Raw genomic sequence first — 24,857 nt, forward strand, 5'->3', positions numbered from 1 at the left:
AAGACATGCCTTCAGCATAGGCCAGGAACTAAGACTATGGCGATTACAACTCTCTGAAACATCAACGCAATACAGCTCTGCCCATGCTGCTATTTTAAAGATCTATTCAAACAAATACATCATTAATAACATTTCTTTATCCCCCAAGGGACATATCAGAAGAGACTTGGTTTCCTTTAAATCCAACATGGAGCAGAAACAGGAGCTGTGGACATGGAGGAACATGCATGAGGCTGCACAAGCATCAGGCCTCTGGGCCCTCCACACACAGGGACCCACAAACCTGATGAGCAGAGACACAAATCCTCCCTCCTGTGGCCTTGTCCCCAGATCCTGATGGTGATGCACCATCTATGGTTAAGAGTAAGGCAGCCTTTGATAGATGATGAGAAACCCAGTCCTCACGTGTGAAAACAGGTGAACTGCAGAGGTGCTGGAGAAGAGCGTCTCAGGCCTATACCTCTGCTAGCCAAGTCACAGAGCCAGCTTCTCTGCACCTTGCCCTTCTTCTCCCTACATGTAGGGCTAAAGTTAAGTCAACGTCACTGCACCTGCAGGTTTGCTCTCACAAACGGCTTCAGTGGGTCTCTGCCATCCTCTCTGCCTGGGCCTGCCAGGCCCCGACTGTCCAGGTGCTGCCCCTGCCAGTTCTGCTCCCGCAGTGGCTCCCTCCAGGGTCTGGTCTTGGTTATTGGTTCAAACCAGGAGATGCCAGGGCCACAAGTATTGGGCACGTTTTCCTTCTTTGATCCAGACTCCACATTTTCCACAGGAACAAACCAGGAAACTCCTACAGGAAATAGTTTTTAGAAGGAAAACAGATTTTTCACTCTTTTACAGCCCCACCCAGCTCTCATCAAGAACATGCATATAATGCAGGCTCTTAGGGATCTCAGCGGTCAGCGGCCACAGGGTGCCCTTGAGTCCTGTTTCTCTACAGGGATGACTATGTAACTACAGTGCTGGACTTTGAAAACCTGACAAGGTGGTGGCTGGGGGTAGGTGGGGGCCACGTAAAGTCACTTGGAAACACAGAGTCAGCATGACAGGGGACTTGAAATTCACTAGTTTCTCTACTACAAGATCTGGATTGAGAAACTAACCTTCATGGGAATTCTTCTTGTTCTTTTTTAACTTTCTTTCCCCAGGATAACCATTAAAGAGCATTTTCTCTTCACGTTTTTCTTCTGACCAAGAAGTCACATCACTGTACTCTTCCAATTTAGCCTCACTGGAACTTGGAGTTGGGAAAGTTATCCCAACATCTCGAATGTGTTTTTTGGTACCATTCACAATCTCCAAGTTACCTGAGGGGAAGGATCATAGGTGTCTCTGGGAGTAACCTTGCAGTTGAGTTGACAGGTTTATTCAAGTGAGTAAGTCAATTCTTCTTAATGTTTCAAAAATACAATCCCTTTTGGTAGTCACCCAGGTAAGGAAGAGGTTGACAGAAGTAAAGACAGGATTTGAGGCGAGGAAACAAATCAAGATGAAAGTTTATTTACTGTTATTTTATAAAACCAAAAGTATAGAAAGGCAATAGCTAAAAATCCTCCTTCCTACTTCTGGTCTCCATTTACTCTGTTTACAACCCCATATGGTTCCAGAGAATTCGTTTTGCACATTTAAGCAATTCTCTTCCCTCCTTTATTTCTTTTATTAAAAAAATTCATATTGTAGTATGCTATACACTGTTCTGTACCTTTTCTTAAAATCAATTATATGCCTTGGAGAACTTTCCATGTTAGTACAGAGAGAGCTTCCTCATTCTATGTAGAATTTCATTCATTATCTAGATATACAATAATTTATGTAATCATTCAGCTATTGAGGAACACCTAAATTCATTTTAATCTTCTGCTATAAAAAACGTTTCAGTGGTTAATTTTGTACACTATTTTGCACATATGCGAGTATATCTATAGGCTAAATTCCACATATTCATAGTATATCTATAGCAGACATTTCAAAAGTAAAAATGCTGAGTGAAAGTAATTTTGATAGGACCTGTCAAATTGCCTTTCACAATGAACCAACTTCTACTCCCACTGGAATATACAAGGGAACCCACTTCCCTACACTCTTGCCCACAAACTTGCCATCAAACTTGAATTTTTGCCAATCTGATAAGATGAAAATTGGCAGTTGGATATAGTTTTATCTTCATGTCCTTTATTATGATTGAGGTTGAGTATCTTATATGTTTAAGAGCCATTTCAATGTGTTTCAGTGAAAAAGTTTAGATTCAAGTAATTACCTGCTTGTGTGCCCTTGTTTAACATGTGTACATTTTGCTTGTTGCAAAAAGTAGAGTTCAAGCTCAGGAACTACTGGCAGAAGAGGAAACAGAGTCAGAAGAAATCACATGGTTTGCTACCTAGAAGAATAAAAGAGATCTTGTTATTATTACCTGCAGTCAATGTCACAGTTACCCACAGGATAAGCAAGCCAACAAGTCCTCTTTCTAATCCAATTCAAACTGTTGAGATGCATTTGGAGGAAGCTTGAGATAATGTGAACATGCTGCCTTGTATCTGTGATAGGGAGAATGTTGTAGTTGGATAGGACTTAAGCTGTTATAAGGTGGTAAGACAAAAAAAGCCTGGCTATTTTCACCGGGCTTAGAAAAACTCTGAAGAGACTACTAGCCAAACATTAGTCTGATGCATCTTCATAATGAAATTCTGAAGTGACACCTGCATATAATTTTCATGTCAGATAAAGAGGCTTGGAGATAGCTAAAAAAAGTGATGAATTTCAAAACCAACAGAGGGTTCCAAGATGGCCGAATAGGAACAGCTCCAGTTTATAGCCCCCAGCGTGAGTGATGCAGAAGATGGGTGATTTCCTCATTTACAACTGAGATACCAGGTTCATTTCAATGGGGCTTGTTGGACAGTGGGTGCAGCCCATGGAGTGTGAGCTGAAGCAGGGTGGGGCATCACCTCATCCGGGAAGTGCAAGGGGTAGGGGAATTCCCTTTCCTAGCCAAGGGACTCCATGACAGATGGTAGCTGGAAAATCAGGACACTCCCACGGTAATACTGCACTTTTCCAACAGTCTTAGCAAATGGGACACCAGGAGATTATACCTCATGCCTGGCTTGGAGGGTCCCATGCCCACGGAGCCTCACTCACTGCTAGCACAGCAGTCTGAGATCAAACTGCAAGGCAGCAGCGAGGCTGGGGGAGGGGCGCCCGCCATCGCTGAAGCTTGAGTAGGTAAACAAAGCGGCTGGGAAGCTCGAACTGGGTGGAGCCCACCACAGCTCAACAAGGCCTGCCTACCTCTGTAGACTCCACTTCTAGGGGCAGGGCATAGCTGAACAAAAGGCAGCAGAAACTTCTGCAGTCTTAAACATCCCTGTCTGACAGCTTTGAAGAGAGTAGTATTTCTCCCAGCACGGAGTTTGCGATCTGAGAATGGAGAGACTGGCTCCTCAAGTGGGTCCCTGACCCCTGAGTAGCCTAACTGGGAGACACCTCCCAGTAGGGGCCTACTGACACCTCATACAGCCAGGTGCCCCTCTGAGACTAAGCTTCCAGAGGAAGGATCAGGCCGCAACATTTGCTGTTCTGCAATATTTGCTATTCTGCAGCCTCTGCTGGTGATACCCAGGCAAACAGGGTCTGGAGTGGAGCTTCAGCAAACTCCAACAGACCTGCAGCTGAGGGTCCTGACTGTTAGAAGGAAAACTAACAAACAGAAAGGACATCCACATGAAAACCCCATCTGTACATCACCATCATCAAAGATCAAAGGTAGATAAAACCACAAAGATGGGGAAAAAACAGAGCAGAACAGCTGAAAATTCTAAAAATCAGAGCGCCTCTTCTCCTCCAAAGGAATGCAGCTCCTCGCCAGCAATGGAATAAAGCTGGAAGGAGAATGACTTTAATGAGTTGACAGAAGGAAGCTTCAGATGATTGGTAATAACAAACTTCTCCGAGCTAAAGGAGGATGTTCAAACCCATCACAAAGAAGATAAAAAACCTTGAAAAAAGATTAGACAAATGGCTAACTAGAATAAACAGCATAGAGAAGACCTTAAATGACCTGATGGAGCTGAAAACCATGGGATGAGAACTACTTAATTCATTCACAAGCTTCAGTAGCCTATTCGATCAAGTGGAAGAAAGGGTATCAGTGATTGAAAATCAAATGAATGAAATGAAGTGAGAAGAGAAGTTTAGAGAAAAAAGAGCAAAAAGAAATGAACAAAGCCTCCAAGAAATATGGGACTATGTGAAAAGACCAAATCTACGCCTGATTGTTGTACCTGAAAGTGACGGGGAGAAAGGAACCAAGTTGAAAAACACTTTTCAGGATATTATGTAGGCGAACTTCCCCAATCTAGGAAGGCAGGCCAACATTCAAATTCAGGAAATACAGAGAATGCCACAAAGATACTCCTTGAGAAGAGCAACTCCAAGACACATAATAGTCAGATTCACCAAGGTTGAAATGAAGGAAAAAATGTTAAGGGCAGCCAGAGAGAAAGGGTGGGTTACCCACAAAGGGAAGCCCATCAGACTAACAGCGGATCTGTCAGCAGAAACTACAAGCCAGAAGATAGTGGGGGCCAATATTCAACATTCTTAAAGAATTTTCAACCCAGTATTTCATATCCAGCCAAACTAAGCTTCATAAGTGAAGGAGAAATAAAATCCTTTACAGACAAACAAATGCTGAGAGATTTTGTCACCACCAGGCCTGCCTTACAAGAGCTCCTGAAGGAAGCACTAAACATGGAAAGGAACAACTGGTAACAGCCATTGCAAAAACATGCCAAATTGTAAAGACCATCAAGGCAAGGAAGAAACTGCATAAACTAATGAGCAAAATAACCAGCTAACATCATAATGACAGGATCAAATTCACACATAACAATATTAACTTTAAATATAAATGGGCTAAATGTTCCAATTAAAAGACACAGACTGGCAAATTGGATAAAGAGTCAAGACCCATCGGTGTGCTGTATTCAGGAGACCCACCTCATGTTCAGAGACACACATAGGCTCAAAATAAAGAGATGGAGAAAGATCTACCAAGCAAATGGAAAACAAACAAACAAAAGCAGCGGTTGCAATCCTAGTCTCTGATAAAACAGACTTTAAACCAACAAGATCAAAACAGACAAAGAAGGCCATTACAAAACGGTAAAGGGATCAATTCAACAAGAAGAGCTAACTATTCTAAATATATATGCACCCAATACAGGAGCACCCAAATTCATAAAGCAAGTTCTTAGAGACCTACAAAGAGACTTAGACTCCCACACAATAGTAATGGGAGACTTTAACACCCCACTGTCAACATTAGACAGATCAACAGGACAGAAAGTTAACAAGGATATCCAGGACTTGAACTCAGCTCTGCACAAAGCAGACATAATAGACATCTACAGAACTCTCCACCCCAAATCAACAGAATATACATTCTCAGCACCACATCGCACTTATTCCAAAATTGACCACATAGTTGGAAGTAAAGCACTCCTCAGCAAATGTAAAAGAATAGAAATTATAACAAACTGTTTCTCAGACCACAGTGCAATCAAATTAGAACTCAGGATTAAGAAACTCACTCAAAACCGCTCAACTACATGGAAACTGAACAATCTGCTCCTGAATGACTACTGGGTACATAATGAAATGAAGGCAGAAATAAAGATGTTCTTTGAAACCAATGAGAACAAAGACACAACATACCAGAATCTCTGGGACACATTTAAAGCAGTGTGTAGAGGAAAATGTATCACACTAAATGCCCACAAGAGAAAGCAGGAAAGATCTAAAATTGACAACCTAATGTCACAATTAAAAGAACTAGAGAAACAAGAGCAAATACATTCAAAAGCTGGCAGAAGGCAAGAAATAACTAAGATCAGAACAGAACTGAAGGAGATAGAGACACAAAAAACCCTTCCAAAAATCAAAGAGTCCAGGAGCTGGTTTTTTGAAAAGATCAGCAAAATTGATACACCACTAGCAAGACTAATAAAGAAGAAAAGAGAGAAGAATCAAATAGACGCAGTAAAAAATGATAAAGGGGATATCACCACCGATCCCACAGAAATACAAACTACCATCAGAGAATACTATAAACATCTCTATGTAAATAAACTAGGAAATCTAGAAGAAATGGATACATTCCTGGACACATACATCCTCCCAAGACTAAACCAGGAAGAAACTGAATCCCTGAATAGACCAATAACAGGCTATGAAATTGAGACAATAATTAATAGCCTACCAACCAAAAAAACTCCAGGACCAGATGGATTCACAGCCGAATTCTGACAGAGGTACAAAGAGGAGCTGGTACCATTCCTTCTGAAACTATTCCAATCAATAGAAAAAGAGGGAATCTTCCCTAACTCATTTTATGAGGCCAGCATCATCCTGATACCAAAGCCTGGCAGAGACACAACAAAAAAAACAGAATTTTAGACCAATATCCCTGATGAACACTGATGCGAAAATCCTCAATAAAATACTGGCAAACTGAATCCAGCAGCATATCAAAAAGCTTATCCATCACAATCAAGTTGGCTTCATCCCTGGGATGCAAGGCTGCTTCAACATAAGCAAACCAATAAACATAATCCATCATATACACAAAACCAAAGACAAAAACCACATGATTATCTCAATAGATGCAGAAAAGGCCTTCAACAAAATTCAACAGCTATTCATGCTAAAAACTTTCAATAAATTAGGTATTGATGGGATGTATCTCAAAATAATAAGAGCTATTTATGACAAACCCACAGCCAATATACTGAATGGACAAAAACTGGAAGCATTCCCTTTGAAAACTGGCACAAGACAGAGATGCCCTCTCTCACCACTCCTATTCAACATAGTGTTGGAAGTTCTGGCCAGGGCAATCAGGCAGGAGAAAGAGATAAAGGGTATTCAATTAGGAAACGAGGAAGTCAAATTGTCCCTGTTTGCAGATGACATGATTGTATATGTAGAACACCCCATTGTTTCAGCCCAAAATCTCCTTAAGCTGATAAGCAACTTCAGCAAAGTCTCAGGATACAAAATCAATGTGCAAAAATCACAAGCATTCCTATACACCAATAACAAACAGAGAGCCAAATCATGAGTGAACTCCCATTCACAACTGCTTCAAAGAGAATAAAATACCTAGGAATCCAATTTAAAAGGGATGTGAAGGACCTCTTCAAGGAGAACTACAAACCACTGCCCAACGAAATAAAAGAGGACACAAACAAGTGGAAGAACATTCCATGCTCATGGATAGGAAGAATCAGTATCATGAAAATGGCCATACTGTCCAAAGTAATTTATAGATTCAACGCCATCCCCATCAAGCTACCAATGACTTTCTTCACAGAACTGGAAAAACCTACTTTAAAGTTCATATGGAACCAAAAAAGGGCCCGCATTGTCAAGACAATCCTAAGCCAAAAGAACAAAGCTGGAGGCATCACGCTACCTGACTTCAAACTATACTACAAGGCTATAGTAACCAAAACAGCATGGTACTGGTACCAAAACAAAGATATAGACCAATGGAACAGAACAGAGCCCTCAGAAGTAATACCACACATCTACAACCATCTGATCTTTGACAAACCTGACAAAAACAAGAAATGGGGAAATGATTCCCTATTTAATAAATGGTGCTGGGAAAACTGGCTAGCCATATGTAGAAAGCTGAAACTGGATCCCTTCCTTAAACCTTATACAAAAATTAATTCAAGATGGATTAAAGACTTAAATGTTAGACCTAAAACCATAAAAACCCTAGAAGAAAACCTAGGCAATACCATTCAGGACATAGGCATGGGCAAGGACTTCATGACTAAAACATCAAAAGCAATGGCAACAAAAGCCAACATAGACAAATGGGATCTAATTAAACTAAAGAGATTCTGCACAGCAAAAGAAACCACCATCAGAGTGAACAGGCAACCTACAGAATGGGAGAAAATTTTTGCAATCTACCAATCTGATAAAGGGCTAATATCCAGAATCTATAAAGAACTTAAACAAATTTACAAGAAAAAAACAAACAATCCCTTCAAAAAGTGGGCGAAGGATATGAACAGACACTTCTCAAAAGAAGACATTTCTGCAGCCAATAGACACATGAAAAAATGCTCATCATCACTGACCATCAGAGAAATGCAAATCAAAACCACAATGAGATACCATCTCACACCAGTTACAATGGCGATAAAGTCAGGAAACAACAGGTGCTGGAGAGGATGTGGAGGAATAGGAACACTTTTACACTGTTGGTGGGACGGTAAACTAGTTCAACCATTGTGGAAGATAGTGTGGCGATTCCTCAAGGATCTAGAACTAGAAATACCATTTGACCCAGCCATCCCATTACTGGCTATACACCCAAAGGATTATAAATCATGCTACTATCAAGACACATGCACACGTACTATTCACAATAGCAAAGACCTGGAACCAACCCAAATGTCCATCAATGATAGACTGGATTAAGAAAATGTGGCACATATACACTATGGAATACTATGCAGCCATAAAAAAGGATGAGTTCGTATCCTTTGTAGGGGCATGGATAAAGCTGGAAACCATCATTCTGAGCAAACTATCACAAGGACAGAAAAACAAACACCACATATTCTCGCTCATAGGTGGGAATTGAACAATGAGAACACTTGGACACAGGGTGGGGAACATCACACACCGGGGCCTGTTGTGGGGTAGGGGGAGCGGGGAGGGATAGCATTAGGAGATATACCTAATGTAAATGATGAGTTAATGGGTGCAGCACAGCAACATGGCACATGTAGACATATGTAAAAAACCTGCACATTGTGTACCCTAGAACTTAAAGTATAATATAATAATGATAAAGAAAAAAAGAAATATTTTAAATGATTTAAATATCTGTTATTAGGGAACTAATTAAACAGTATAAGTATACAATGGAATTCATAAAGCAACTAAAAATACATAAATCTGTATTTCACACAGATGTCTATTATGATATATTAAATGAACGGTTTCAAAACAAACAAAAGTTGGAAATAAGAGTTTCAAATCACTTGCTATAATTCCATTTTTTAAAATAAAACAAGGTGTGTGAATCAAAGAATATAAAACTGGAAGATTATATATAAAAATGTTAATCAGGACTATGTCAGGATGGGGAGAATTATGGATGAATTTCAAGGCCTTTTTATTTTCTATGTTGTCTGAACTCTTTATATTTAACTATCCTTTTACCTTTATACATAATAAAAGAATACATATCTGGTAATAAAGAGAAAGATGTAAGGCGGTAGAAACATCAACAGAAGCCATCCTGTCACACTTGTCCTCCCCAGTCCATGTGAGGAACGACTAAAGCATGGTTCCAGTGAAGAGGAAGCAGCCTATAGAAACAGAGAAGCTGAGTAAATAGGAGAGAGAGAAACACTGAGAAAATAGATGATGGATTTTAGGAAATAGGCGTAATGAATCTTCTCTTCCATAACTGAAATATACAAACAAACAAAACATGAAAAGAATCTTCAGAATCCAGAGAAGGGGCTCAACTCATATCACAAATTTAGAGCTAATACACAGCTTTTTCTCCACAAAGAATCATACATAGAGGGTGAAAGGTGAGTCATTACATTCAAAATACCCTACGGATAGCCCACTTTTGATAGAAAAGGTGACTGAGGTAAGAGATAAACTTCTCAACTAGAGACATGCAACCCTGTTTAAAAACGAAAACAGCATTTCTGTCCTAGCTTGAATGAAGATTAATCATATACCCCTTCTAGCCAGAAAGAAATCAGAAAAATGTCTGGAAATTATCTCTTAGATCTAAATATCTTAGCTGCATTATAAGGATTTGCTAGAAAAAAAATCAGGCCCAGCAATATTACTGTACACTAGGAAGCCACCAAAGCAGCCAACAGCCACCTTAAAGAAGTACAAAAGCAAAACCTCAAGGGCACGTCCCACAGAACTAGATATTTCCCTTAGCCTGCAATTGCTAAAGCAGCCATCAGTTTGTGAGTTTTAAAACAATCGCAGAGAAAAATGTCAATTCAGGAGGTTGTACAGAGTCCTAGAATCACCTACTCCCTCTCTGGCTTCCCCAAGCTCCAAGGAACAAAATTAATACAAACCACACACAATTACCAGTCATGTCCTGGGAAGGGGATTCAAACAGCAACTTATAAACATGTATAAGGCAGTTAAAGAGAATTCAACCACATTACTATGGGCAACTAAATGGTTTCCATAGTGAGTGAGAGCCCCTGGGGGACCTATACTTCCTGAGGGGACCTGTGCAATCCTGGGATGGGAGATTCCTCCTGACCCCTAGGCATATAGACTGATACAGAGAGCTGCATGCCCAGAGTGTTTACAGAGGCAACACTCAAGTCCACAAGGGACCTCCATAGGCCTTGGACCCCAGAGCAGCCTGGTGCCATCTGCCATAACCCTAATACAGGCTGCAGTTGTGGTGCCTGGGGGTGGTAAGATTGCTCAACTCCCCCTCACAAGACAATGCTTGATGCCAGCTTCTAGCACAGTGACCCCACTTCTGTCTAAACTCTGCGGATGGGTGCAGCCCCATTCTCTCCTACGAAGCACCCAGATGGTGGAGTGAGCGACTCCAGCTACCCCTGCTGCTCATAGCTGGGAGGTGCATACTTGGTGGGGCTTCCTACACAGCAGACCCATTTTTGCCTGAACTCTTTAGGTGGGCAGAGCTCTGTCTTTCCCTGGGAAGCACTCAGACGGTAAAGCAGGTGACTCCACCCACTCCTGCTCCTCCTAGCTGTGTGGGGCACACTATTTGGGGCTCCAAGCATAGTGGACCCACCTCTGTCTGAATTCTGTTAGTGGCACAGCTCTGTGTTCCCCTGGGAGGCACCCACATGGTGGAAAACTAACAATGAAATTCTGGCCTTAAGCTGGACACTTAACCAATTGGAGCTAGTACAGAATAATCCACCCAACAACCACAGAATATACAATCTTCTCATCCACACACAGAGTATATTATAAGATGGACTACATGCTTGCCCATAAAGCTCTCAATAAATTTAAAAAAAAAGAAACATAACAAGCATATGCTTGGACCATAGTGCAATAAAAACAGAATTCAGTACCAAGGTGATCTCTCAAAATAACACAAAAACATGGAAATTAAAGCATTTGCTTCTGAATCACTCTTGGGTGAGCAATGAAATTAAGGCAGAAATTTAAAAATTATTTGAAATTAATGAAAATAGAGACACAAATTACCAAAACTCTTGGGCTATAGCTAAAGTGGTGTTAAGGGGAAAGTTTATAGTGCTAACTGCCTTAGTCAAGAGGTTAGAAAGATCTCAAATTAACCATCTAACATTGCACCTAGACGAACTAGACAAAAACAACAACAACAACAATTCAACTTCAAAGCTAGTAGAAGAAAAGAAATAACTAAAATCAGAGACAAACTGAATGAAATTGAGACCCGAAAGTCCATATGAAAAGATCAATGAAATGAAGTGTTGCTTTTTTGAAAGAATAAACAAGATTGATGGATCACTAGCTAGATTAACAAAGAAAAAAAGTAGAAGATACAAATAAGCACAATCAGAAATGACAAAGATGACATTACAACAGATCCCACAAAAATACAAAAGATTCTCAAAGACTATTATGAACACCTCCACGCACACATATAAGAATATTTAGAGAAAATGGTTAAATTTCTGGAAACACACAACCAACCAAGATTGAACCAGGAAGAAAGTGAAAACTTGAACAGACCAATAACAGTAACAGACCAAGGAATGGAATCAGTCATTTAAAAAAAAAAAAAAAACTGCCAACTAAAAAGAGCCCTGGATGAGATGGAGTCACAGCTGAATTCTACCAGACATACAAAGAACTTATATAAATCCTACTGAAACTATCCTAAAACAATGAGGAGAAGGGGCTTTTCCTTAACTCCTTATACAAGGCTAGCATCATCTTGATATCAAAATTTGGCAGAGACATGATGAAAAAAGAAAACTTCAGGCCAATATCGCTGAAGAACATAGATATAAAAATTCTCAACAAAATACTAGCAAACTGAATCCAGAAGCACATCAAAAAAGTTCGTTCACCACCATCAAGCATAGTTTATTCCTGGGATGAAAGTTTGATTCCACATATGCAAATGAATAAATGTGATTCACCACATAAACAGAATTTAAAAACCATATGATCATCTCAGTAGATGCACAAAACATCTTCCATGAAATCCAACAACCCTTCAAGATAAAAACCCTTAACAGACAAGGCATTGAAGGAACACACCTCAAAATAATAAGAGCTATCTATGACTAACAGAGCCAACATCATACCGTCATGTAGGCAAAAGTTGGAAGTATTCCCCTTGAGAACTGGAACAAGACAAGGATGCCCATTCTCATCACTTCTAGTATGGGAATTCTGAGCCAGAGCAATTATGGAAGAGAAAGAAGTGAAAGGCATCCAAATAGGAAAACAAAATGTCAAAATATCTCTCTTTGCTAATGATATGAGTTACATAGAATACCCTAAAGACTCCACCAAAAGCCTCCTGGAACTGATGAACAAATTCAGTAAAGTTCCAGGACATAAAATCAGTAGCATTTCTCTACATCAATAACATTCTAGCTGAGAACCAAATGAAGAACAGAATCCCATTTACAATAACCACAAAAAATGAAATACCTAATCAAGGAGGTGAAAGATCTCTACAAGGAAAACTGTAAAACATTGCTGAATGAAATCAGAGATGACAAATAAATGGAAAAAAATTCCATGCTTATGGATGAGAAGAATCGACATTATTGTTAAAATGGCCATACTTCCCAAAGCAATTTACAGATTCAATGCTATCCTTATCAAAATAGCAATATCATTTTTCACAGAATTAGAAAAATGTATTCTAAAATTCATTCGGAACCAAACAAGAACCCAAATAGTCAAAGCAATCCTAAGCAAAAGGAACAAAGCCAAAGGCATCACATTACCAATTTCAAACTCTACTATAAGTCTACAGTAAACAAAACAGCATGGTACTTGTACAAAAATAGACAAATAGACCAATGGAACAGAGTAAAGAACTCAGAAATAAACCTGCACAGAGTAGAGAACTCAGAAATAAACCTGCACACCTACAACCATCTGACCTTCAAAAAATTGGTAAAAATAAGCAATAAGGAAAGAACTCTGTATTCAATAAATAGTGCTGGGATAACTCGCTAGTCATATGCAAAAGAAACTGAACCTTTACCTCTCACTATATTTAAAAAAATCAAGATACATTAGAGATTTAAATGGAGGACCTCAAACTATAAAAATCCGAGAAGAAAACCTAGGGAATACCCTTCTCAATATTGGCTTTGGAAAATAATTTATGGCTAAGTCCTGAACAGCAACTGTAACAAAAACAAAAAATTGATGATTGGTACCTAATTAAACTAAAGAGCTTCTGCACAGTAAAATAAATTATCAATCAAGAGACAACTCACAGAATGGGAGAAAATATTAGGAAATTATGCATCCAACAAATATCTAATGTCCAGAATCTGTAAGGAAATATAAAAATTAAAAAAGCAAAAATCAAATAATTCCATTTGTAAAAATGGGCAAAGGGGCTGGGCACAGTGGCTCACACCTGTAATCTCAGCACTTTGGGAGGCCAAGGTGGGAAGATCACTTGAGGCCAGGAGTTCAAGACCAGCCTGGCCAATATGGCAAAACCCCATCTCTACTAAAAATTTAAAAATTAGCTGGGTGTGGTGTTGCATACCTGTAATCCCAGCTACTCAGGAGGCTGAGGCACAAGAATTGCTTGAACCTGGGAGGCAGAGGTTGCAGTGAGCCAAGATCGTGCCACTGCACTACCACCTAGGTGACAGAGTGAGACCCTTTCTCAAAAAGAAAAGGTGGGGGGAGCAAAGAACAGGAAGACACTTCTCAAAAGAAGATGTACAAGCAGCTGACAAACATGAAAAAATGTTCAACACCACTATTCATCAGAGAAACACAAATCAAAACCACAATGAGATAACATCTCACACCAGTCAGAATTCTGATTATTAAAAAGTCAAAAAATAACAGATGCAGTCAAGGCTGCAGAGAAAAGGGAATGCTTATACACTGTTAGTAGGAATGCAAACTGATTCAGCCACTGTATAAAGCAGTTGGGAGATTTCTCAAAGAACTGAAAAGAACCACTGTTCTACCCAGCAATCCCACTACTGGGTATATATTCAAAGGAAAATAATTCATTCTATCAAAAAAACTCATGTACTCACATGCTGATTCCTGCACTATTCACAATAGCAAAGACGTGAAATCAACCTAGGTGGCCACCAATAGTGGATGGATAAAGAAAATGTGGTGCATATACACCATGAAATACTATGTATTTCATAAAAATAAAATAAAATCATGCCCTTTGCAGCAGCATGGATGGAGCTGGAGGCCATTATCCTAAGCCAATTAATGCAAGAACAGAAAACCAAATACTGCATGTTCTCACTTACAAGTGGGAGCTGAACATTGAATATACATAAAGATGAGAATAGAAAGTGAGGACTTCTACATGGGAGGAAAGGAGGAGGGAATGGGCTGAAAAACCACCAATTGGATACTATGCTCACCACCTGGGTGATGGGATTACTTGTACCCCAAAACTCAATGTCAAGCAATATACCCATGTAATAAACGTGCACATGTGTCCTTTAATCTATAATAAAAATTGAAATTATTTTTAAAAGGAATTAGAAAAAGATGAGCTCTACGTAACTAAAGTTCTATGTAACTAAAACTAAAACAAGTAGAAGGAGGGAAATGCTAAATGTTAGAATGGAAATAAATAAAACAGAGATTAGGAAAATGCAAGAGAAAATTAAAGAAACCAAAAGTTTGGTCTTTGAACACATCAACAAAAACTGAAATCTTCAGCTAGACTCACCAAGGAAAAACCGAAGACTCAAATCACTAAAATTAAGAATGGATGAGGGGATACTATGAACAATCATATACCAAGATTTAGACAACCTACATGAAGTAGACAAATTTCTAGATAAAGAAATGATCAAAATTGATTCAAGAAGAAATAAAAACTCTCAGTAGGCTTATAATGAGAAAAGACTGAGTTAATAATCAGAAAACTTCTCCAAAAGAAAAGCTTGGACCAAGCTTCCACTGATAAGTTCTGCCAAATAGTTAAAGAAGAAGTAACAACAGGCTGGGCCCCGTGGCTCACGTCTGTAATCCCAGCACTTTGAGAGGCCGAGGCGGGCGGATCATGAGGTCAGGAGATCGAGAGCATCCCGGCTCGCACAGTGAAACCCCGTCTCTACTAAAAATACAAAAAAAATTAGCCGGATGTGGTGGCAGGCGCCTGTAGTCCCAGCTGCTCGGGAGACTGAGGCAGGAGAATGGCGTGAACCCGGGAGGCGGAGCTTGCAGTGAGCGGAGATTGCGTCACTGCACTCCAGCCTGGGTGACAGAGCGAGACTCTGTCTCAAAAAAAAAAAAAAAAAAAAGAGGTAACACCAATTATTCACAATCTCATACAAAAAACATAACCAGAAAGATCACTTCTTGATTCCTTCTATGTAGGCCAGTATTATCCTGATATCAAAGGCAGACAAAGATATCACAGGAGAACTGCAGACCAATATCCCTTGTGAATATAGATGCAAAATACTACAAAAACTAGCTAACTGAATCCAAGACAGGAGAGGGATTACACATCAAAACCAAGTGGGATTTATCTTAGGAATGCAAGGTTGGTTCATCATATGAATAAATCAATATAATGCACCATATTAATAGAATAAAGGGAAAACATATAATCAGTTCAATAGAAATACAAAAGGCATCTGGCAAAACAAAAAACCCTTTCATGGTAAAAACACTCAACAAACTAGGAATGGAAGGGAACTTCCTCAACCTGTTAAAGGGCATCGACAAATAACTCACCCCTCACATTATGCTTGATGACTGTCAAGCTTTCCCCTTTAAGATTAGGAAAAAGACAAGGACATCCATTCTTGCCACTTCTATTCAACATAGTTCTGGAGGTTCAAACAAAGGCAATCAGCAAAGAAAAAGAAAAAAATAGCATGAGATTAGAAAGAAAAAAGAAAAACCATCTCTATTTGAAGATGACATGGTATTCTATATAGAAAATCCTAAGGCACACATATACACACACAAATTACTAGAGCTGATAAACAAGTTCAGCAAGCTTGTACAATCTATGATCAACGTAAGAAAAATCAGTTTTATTTCTATAAACTAGCAGTAAACAACCTAGAAACAAAATTAGGAAAAAAAGTTCATTTACAATGGCATTAGAAAGAATAAAACATATAGAAATACATTTAATGACAGATGTGCCAAACTGCAAAGAAGTAAAACCTATAAACATTGTTGAAAGAAATGAAAGAAGACTTAACTAAATGGGAATAGATCCCATGTTCATAGATTAGAAGTCTTAATATTGTTAAGATGTCAATACTCCCCAATTCCAACTATAGATTCAATGACATCCCTACCAAGATTCAAGCTGCCTTTTATTTTTTTCAGAGATTGGCAAGCTGATCTTAAAGTTCATAGAACCCGTAAATAGCTAAAACAATTTTATAAAAGAAAAACAAAGTTGGAGGACTCACATGTCAAAATTTACCACAAGAAAACAACAATAAGACAGTGTGGTGGTGGCATATGCAGAGACATATGGATTAGTGAAATAGAATTAAGAATCTAGAAATAAACTCTTACATTTATGGTCAATTAATTTTTGGCAAAGGACCCCAGACAACTTAATGGAAGAAAGAATAGTCTCTGCAACAAATGGTGCAAGGTCAACTGGATATCCATATGCAAAACAATGAAAGAGTATCCCCGGCCTCACATCACATACAAAAATCAGCTAAAAAATTATCATAGACACTAATTTAAGAGCTAAAATTATAACGCCCTTAGAAGAAAGCAAAGAAGTAAACTTTTTTGTGTGTGATGTTGGGTTAGGCAATAGTTTTAAACACAACATGAAAAACACAAATGACAAAAGTACATAAATTGGTCTTCGTCAAAACTAAAAATTTTGTACTGCAAATGATACCATCAAGAAAGTGAAAAGCATCCCAAAGAATGGGAGACATGTTTTCAAATAATATACTGAATAAGGGACTGCTATTCTGAATATATAGAGAACACATCAAACCCAATAATAAAAGAACAAAAATAAGCCAATTTAAACATGAGCATAGGATCTGAATAGAAATTTCTCCAAAGAAGATACTCAAATGGCTAATAGGCACTTAAAAAGGCGCTTCTCATTATTAGTCATTAGAGAAATGCAAATCAAAACGACAATGAGATGACACTTCACACTCATTAGGATGGCTATAATCAAAAATCAGAAAATAACAAATATTGACGAGGACGTGGAAATACTGAAGCCCTAATATGATCCTGGTGGAAATATAATGTGGTGCAGCCACTTTGGAAAACAGTTTGGGAGTTACTCAAAGGTTAAACAGAGAGTTACCATATGACCCAGCTGTTCTACTCCTACATATATATCCAAGAGAACTGAAAAAATTATGTCCACACAAAAACTTGTACACAATCTATTATAACAATTTATAACAGCATTATTTGTGAAAGTAAAAAAGTACAAACAATCCAAGTATCCATCCATTCATGAATATATAAAGAAAATGTTGTAAATCTACATGATGGATTTTATTCTGCAAACCAAAAAATGAAGTATTGATATGTGCTACAACCTTAAAAATACCATGTTAAGTCAAAGAAGCTAGATACAAAACGCCACGTATTTTACAATTCCATTTATGTGGAATGTCTCAAATAGGCAAACCCTATTTTGCCTAGTAGATTAGTGGTTGCCAGGGCTGAGGCGGGGGTGCAAGAACAAGGGTAATGGGAGGTAACTGCTAATGGGCACATGGTTTCTTTTTGGGGAGACAAAAATGTTCCGGAATTAGGGGTGAAGGATGTATAACTTTCTGAATATACAAAAACATGCTGAATTATATACTAAAAAAGAATGAATTGTATGGTATGTGAATTTTATCTCAATTAAAAAAAAACAAAACAGAGCTTGACCAACATTGAGACATACCCTAGAAAAGTAACTAGACTTAAAATCTTAAAAACCTACAAGAATCCAGAAATAAGTAAAGCTAGTCAATGTAGCAATACTACTACAATGAGCTGACACAAAATCCACAAAATATAACCAGTATTGGTTAGTTGGGGGAATGTCTGTATGTGGGGGCACAGGCGGGGAGAAGTGCAGTTTCTTAATTTTTCATATGATAGAGTCAATAGATACTGTTTCGTGTCTGAGAGTGATAGATTGAGAAAGTGTTTGAAGGATATTGGTTAATTAGATTACATGGCCGCTAAGTTATCAGAAAAACAGCTCAAAGAAACATATATTATGGCCGGGCATGGTGGCTCATGCCTGTAATCCCAGCACTTTGGGAGGCTGAGGCGGACAGATCACGAGGTCAGGAGTTCAAGACCAGCCTGACCACCATGGTGAAACCCCATCTCTACTAAAAATACAAAGATTAGCCGGGCATGGTGGCACATGCCTGTAATCCCAGCTACTCAGGAGGCTGAGGCAAGAGAATCGCTTGAACCTGGGAGGCGGCCGTTGTAGTGAGCCGAGATCATGCCCCTGCCCTCCAGCCTGGGCGACAGAGCGAGACTCAATCTCCAAAAAAAAAAGAAAAAGAAAAAAGAAACATATATTACATAGTAATGAACAAAAAAGATTGGAAATGGCAAGAAATCAGTAAAAATCATAAGATATCCTGAACAGCCAAAACAGTTTTGAAAGTGAACAACAATGTTGGAGGACACACACTTCCTGATTTTAAAACTTATTACTGGCTGGGCACTGCGTCTCAGACCTATAATCTCAGGACTTCTGGAGACCAAGACTGGAGGATCACTTGAGCCCAGCAGTTCGATATCAGCCTGGGAAACATACAAAAAACAAACAAACCAGAATAATCAACAACAAGAGAAAACCCAAACATATTACCAAAGGTGCAATAATCAAAACAGTGTGATAGTAGCAGAAAGACAGATGAATAGACCAATGATATATGCTAAAGTGACTAGAAATAAACTCTCACATATATGGTCAAATGATTTTTTTTTTTTTTGAGACAGAGTCTTGCTCTGTCGCCCAGGCTGGAGTGCAGTGGCACGATCTTGGCTCACTGCAACCTCTGCCTCCTGGGTTCAAGTGATTCTCCTGTCTCAGCCTCCTGAGTAGCTAGGACTATAGACATGTGCCACCACACCCAGCTAATTTTTTGTATTTTTAGTAGAGACAGGGTTTCATCATGTTGGCCAGGCTGGTCTCGAACTCCTGACCTCAGGTGATCCACCCACCTCAGCCTCCCAAATTGCTGGGATTATAGGTGTGAGCCACCGTACCTGGCCCAGATGATTTTTGACAAGGGTGCCAAGACCACTCAATGGGAAAAGAACAGATTTTTCATAAATGATGCTTGGAAACTTGAATATCCACATGCAAAAGAATGAAGTTGCACTCTTGTCTTATATAAAAAAATTAACCCAAAATGGATTAAAGACCTAGGTGTAAGGACTAAAACTAAAAAAGTCTTGGAAGAAAACATAGAGAAAGGGCTTTGTGACATTGAATGTGGCAATGCTTTCTTGGATATGACACCAAAAGCACAGGTAACAAAAGTGAAAATAGACAAATGAGACCACCAGGCTTAACTTGTGCATCAGGGGACACAATCAACAGAGTAAAAGACAACCTATGCATTGGGAGAAAATATTTGAAATCATGATTCTGATATACAGAATACACAAATAACTCTCAGAATTCAACAACGACAACAAAATCAATAACCTGACCAAAAATGGGCAAAGGAATTGAACAGACTTTTCTCCAAAGTTGATATACAAATGGCCAACAAGCATGTGAAAAGATGCTCTATATCACTAATCATCAGAGCAATGCAAATCAAAACAACACTGAAATATCACCTCACACCCACTAGGATGGCTATTATAAAAAAAAAGAAAATAACAAGTGTTGGTGAGGATGTGGAGAAAATGGGTCACATGTGCACTGTCGGTGGCATTGTAAAATGGCACAACTCCTCTGGAAATCAGTATTGAGGTTCCTGCAAAAGTGAAAATTAGAGCCACCATTTGATTCAGCAGTCCCTCTTCTGAGTATGTCTCCAAAAGCACAGTAAGCAGGGACTCAAAAAGCTAATAGCATACCCATGTTCACAGCAGCACAACTCACAACAGGCAAAAGGTGGAGGCAACACAGATGCCCAACCACTGAGGAATGGATACATAAATGTGGCACACACAACCCATGGAAAATTATCCTGACTTAAAAAGGGAGGAAATCCTGTCACATGCTACAACATGGATGAATCTTAAGGATCTTATGCTAAGTGAAATAAGTCAGTCACTAAACGGTAGATATTTTATTTCTCTTATAACACAAAATCAGGAACTAAAAGATATTTCTTATCTTCCAAACTTGGTATCGACTAATTCACAGAGACAGAAAGTAGAATGGTGGTTACCAGAAGCTGGGGGAGGAGGACAAGGGAAGTTGTTATTCAATGGGTATAGAGTTTCAGGTTTGCAATATTCAAATGTTCTGGAGATCTGTCTCACAACAATGTGAATATATTTAACATTACTGTCCTGTACACTTAAGAATGCTTAAGATGGTAAACAGTGGGGAGGTGTTTTTTACTCCTCCCCACTGTTTGAAATGGAATTTAGTTTAACAAACATTAACTTAATAAGTTTACCAGAAGTAGAAAAAAACAAAAAGGAAAATGATAAAATTTAAACCGAACATATTTGTTACAACAATGAACTTAAGTAGAACTGACTTCAAAAAAAGACCTTCAAGTTGGGTGGGGGAAAAAAGTAAAATTCAAGTAGTTGCTACTTCCACTTGAGTGAAGTGACTCAGAAAAGCCAAAAGTAGAAGGATGGACAAAGAGCAATGGTGCAAATCCACACTTAATAAAACTGTATTTGATGAAGTAGAATCAAAGGCAAAACATATTCAAAATGTAAAACAAAAGTTACTACTTTATATGATTTATGGTACGATTCACAGTGAAAAAAGTGTCATTAATATTCATGCCATTAATGTTTATGTGCCAAAAATAAAAATAAATATAACCAGGCCGGGTGTGGTGGCTCATGCCTGTAATCTCAGCACTTTGGGAAGCTGAGGCAGGTGGAACGCTTGAGGTCTGGAGTTTGAGACCATCCTGGCCAACATGATGAAACCCCATCTCTACTAAAAATACAAAAATTAGCCGGGTGTGGTGGTTCACACCTGTAGTCCAAGATACTCGGGAGGCTGAGGCAGGAGACTCATTTGAATTCAGGAGGCAGAGGTTGTGGTAAGCCAAGATCGTGCCACTGCCCTCCAACCTGGGTGACAGAGGCAGATTCCTTCTCAAAAAAAAAAAAAAAAAAAAAAAATATATATATATATATAACCATTGAATTAACAAAAGCTATATTCAATTAACTTAAAAGATACTCTTTGAAGTTCTCAAGAGATTAAGAAAATCAACATTCAGGAAGAATATAATTAATTTAATTAATAAAAATGATTTAATAGATATATATTAAGAAATGCATCATTAGGTGATTTCATTGTTGTGTGAACATCACAGTGTATGCTTACTCAAACCTAGATGGTACAGCCTACTATACATCTAGGCTATAAGGTACAGCCTATTGCTCCTAGGCTACAAATCTGTACAGCAAGCATGTCACTCAGCTGAATACTGTAGATAATTTTAACACAGTGGTAAGTATTTGTGTATCTAAAATATTTACATAAAGAAAAGGTGTAGGAAAAATATACTATTATAATCTCATGGGACTGCTGTCATTTATATGTTGTGTGGCTGACTGAAATGTTGTTGTGTGGAATCTGACAGTGACTGGAATGTCATACTCTATTTGGAAACTCTACCTTCTTTAAAACACCCATGGATTACTTATATTTAGCCACAAAGGAAACCTCTATGTATCCTTAAAACACAAATAGAACACAGTACAGTCTCTAATCACAACACATTAAAATTATAACTTAATAAGTAGTGACAAAAAATCCAACATGGAATTAGGAAAAAATTATCTTTTATATGTCTTTTGAATCAAATAGAAAATCCAAAGCTAAGTTACATAACATCTAGAAAGTATTACCAATAAGAATACTAATAGGTACAAATATACTGGGTATATACATGTGATTTCCACTTCGATATCTAGAAAACTGGATACAATATTGTTCTCTGCCTTATAACAAGACAACAACAATGGCAAAAGGGTAGAAACGGCAAGTTCTTAACTTTTCTGAAAGCCAGCAGCAAGTTGAGGAGTGGAGGGAAGAGAACGTGAGGCAGGCTTGGTATTGATTGTGCCTTGGCCCCAGGCCTGCTCTCAGGACAGCCTGCTCTGCCCAGGTCCTTTCAGGTTCCAATGACTCTCCCTCCTCCTCAGGGCTATGGGTTCCTGTACCATCCTTGTTGCTCCCCTCTACCCATCTACACCTTCATAATTAGTCCTTTGATTACCTATATCTATGAAGCTACCTGAAGAGTTGGGACCTGATATCTTCCGTAGAGAATTTGTTAAAAGGTTAGGTTAAAGAACGTGTCCTCTCTGAAGAGCTAGGACCACCGTCCTCGGATTTCTGGACATCTAACCAAGGATTAGCTATCTGTCTACTTTCATTCTCCTTCAAACGATAAGTCCAGGGCACTGATCTGATGTTGGGTTATTGATGAGAGACTGCGGGAGACGATGTCCTTTCCAGGAACCTACGTTAAATGAGTCTGAATCGATTTTTCTCTTCCTCCTGAGGCTTCCAGAATGTACTGCCCCTGGATTGTCCACCTTCCATCTCACTGGCCCCTTTCCAGGCTGGGCTGTTCCAGTGGAGGAGTGATCTTCCCAGATGCAGGCATGGGGTGGCACTGACACGCTGCTCTCAAAGCCCACAGCTCTGGGAATAACAGTGACTCCAACAATACAATGACCTATTATAAGCAGGTTCCTAGGAACAATAGAAAGACAAATAAAATAGTTTATCAGGGTAGTTAAACTGTTAATGTCTAGTCTAATTAACTATGACAAGTTAATTATTAAGTAAGCACCAAATGGCAGCAATACAAGTGCTTAATGAGAAATGCAAGGGCTTCCAAAGAGGGAGGGACTGGGACCAGATTCATGTGGTTGGGTGGTCAGAAGTGGACGGAGCAGGTAGCACTAAACTGGATCTTGAAGAAGGAATAGAGCCTTAGTCACATATGGGAATGTGGTCAAGGGTGTCCTGACCACTGGCAACAGGATGGGGGTGATGGGGCCTTACTGGTGAATTTTATGCGCCTCCAGACAGAGCTGCTTCTCTGGGCTTGTGAGGCTTTATGCGAATTTCAGACTCACTAAACACTTGTCAAACGCCTGCCTGCAGGGTCAGCATGCTGTACTGAAAAAGTAAAACAGTGCAGGCTTTGGAGCCAGAGCTACCTTAGGTTTGAGCTTTCACTTCCCACATGGGGCCATGGAGAAGAAACCTCAGGTTTCTGGGCCTCAGTTTCCCATTTGCCAAATGGGGATGTTAATAATACCAACCTTAGCTCCAAGGCTGTTGTGAACATGAAATTGCACAACACGGGAAACCCTCTTTCTCACAGTGCCGGGCATCTAATAACTTCTTGGTAAAAAACAGCTATTGCTTCTTCCCTTTATGTTCTAGGCAGTAGTGCTGAGGCAGGCAGTGAAGTAAAATAAGATTCACTGCTGGTGGGAAAGTAAACTACAGCTGACACTTTAGAAAACAGTTTGGCATTTCCTCAAAATGCTACACAGGATTAAAATGTGAACCAGCAATTTCGCTCCTAGGTATACATCAAAAGAATTGATAATAGGTATTCAAATAACTGCTTGTACATGAATGTTCACAGCAGCACCATTCACAATAACCAAAACGTAGAAACAACCTTAATGTCCATCAATGAATGAATGGATAAACAAAGTGCGGTATAAACATACATGGAATATTATTGAGCCCTGAAAAGGAATGAAGTACTGATGCATGATGCAACATGAATGAATTTTGAAAACATTAACTGAAAGAAGCCACACATAAAAGGTCAGATATTGTACAATTCCATTTATATGAAATATCCACAATAAATAAATCCATAGAGACAGAAAGTAGATTAGTGGTTGCAGGGATTGGGGAGAGAGGGAAATAAAGGGTAACCACTTAATGAATAAAGAATTTTCTTTTGTGGTATAAAAATGATTTGGAACCAGAAAGGGGTGGTTGTTGCACAATATTGTGAATGTACTAAATGCCACTGTACACATTAATAGGATTAACTGAAATAATAAAATAAAATAGGACACAGGTCTTACCTTTAGGAGCTCACAATCACACCCGAGTCCCTTTAGATTCCCAAGACTCAGTTTCACTGCCTGAAAGCAGGATCAAGTGCCTACAATGTGCAAAGACCTTCAGAGTTTATCTTTTATGCAGAGAATCCCCCATAATTCCTCTTTTCAGAGGTAACCGCTACCAGCATTTGGTGGAACCACTCAGACTTTTCTCTCTGCATGCTTGTTTGTGGATATCATTTTTCAATGCCATTTTTCCAAAAATAAATCCAAACATATTGTTTTATAATCTCTTCTTGCTTGGTGCTATAGTTGGACAATGTTTTTCATGTCAGTAAACCCACATCAGCATTGGTCATGAC

At 39.0% G+C, this 24,857-nt stretch overlaps 1 protein-coding gene across 1 annotated transcript in view; it reads right to left on the bottom strand.

Moving 5' to 3' along the window:
• LOC129047443 (centrosome-associated protein ALMS1-like) overlaps positions 1-24,857 on the bottom strand; it is a 38,559-nt gene that overhangs the window by 1,595 nt on the left and 12,107 nt on the right. The window contains exons 2-5 of the mRNA XM_054548050.2: positions 22,914-23,149; positions 2,258-2,373; positions 1,104-1,307; positions 552-790 (exon numbers count right to left, since the gene is read on the bottom strand). Of these exons, the coding sequence (XP_054404025.1) occupies positions 552-790; positions 1,104-1,307; positions 2,258-2,282 (468 nt within the window). The 5' untranslated portion in view covers positions 2,283-2,373; positions 22,914-23,149. The remainder of the gene's footprint in view (positions 1-551; positions 791-1,103; positions 1,308-2,257; positions 2,374-22,913; positions 23,150-24,857) is intronic.

The sequence above is a fragment of the Pongo abelii genome, chromosome 12, assembly GCF_028885655.2.
Source record: "Pongo abelii isolate AG06213 chromosome 12, NHGRI_mPonAbe1-v2.0_pri, whole genome shotgun sequence".
NCBI lineage: Eukaryota > Metazoa > Chordata > Mammalia > Primates > Hominidae > Pongo > Pongo abelii.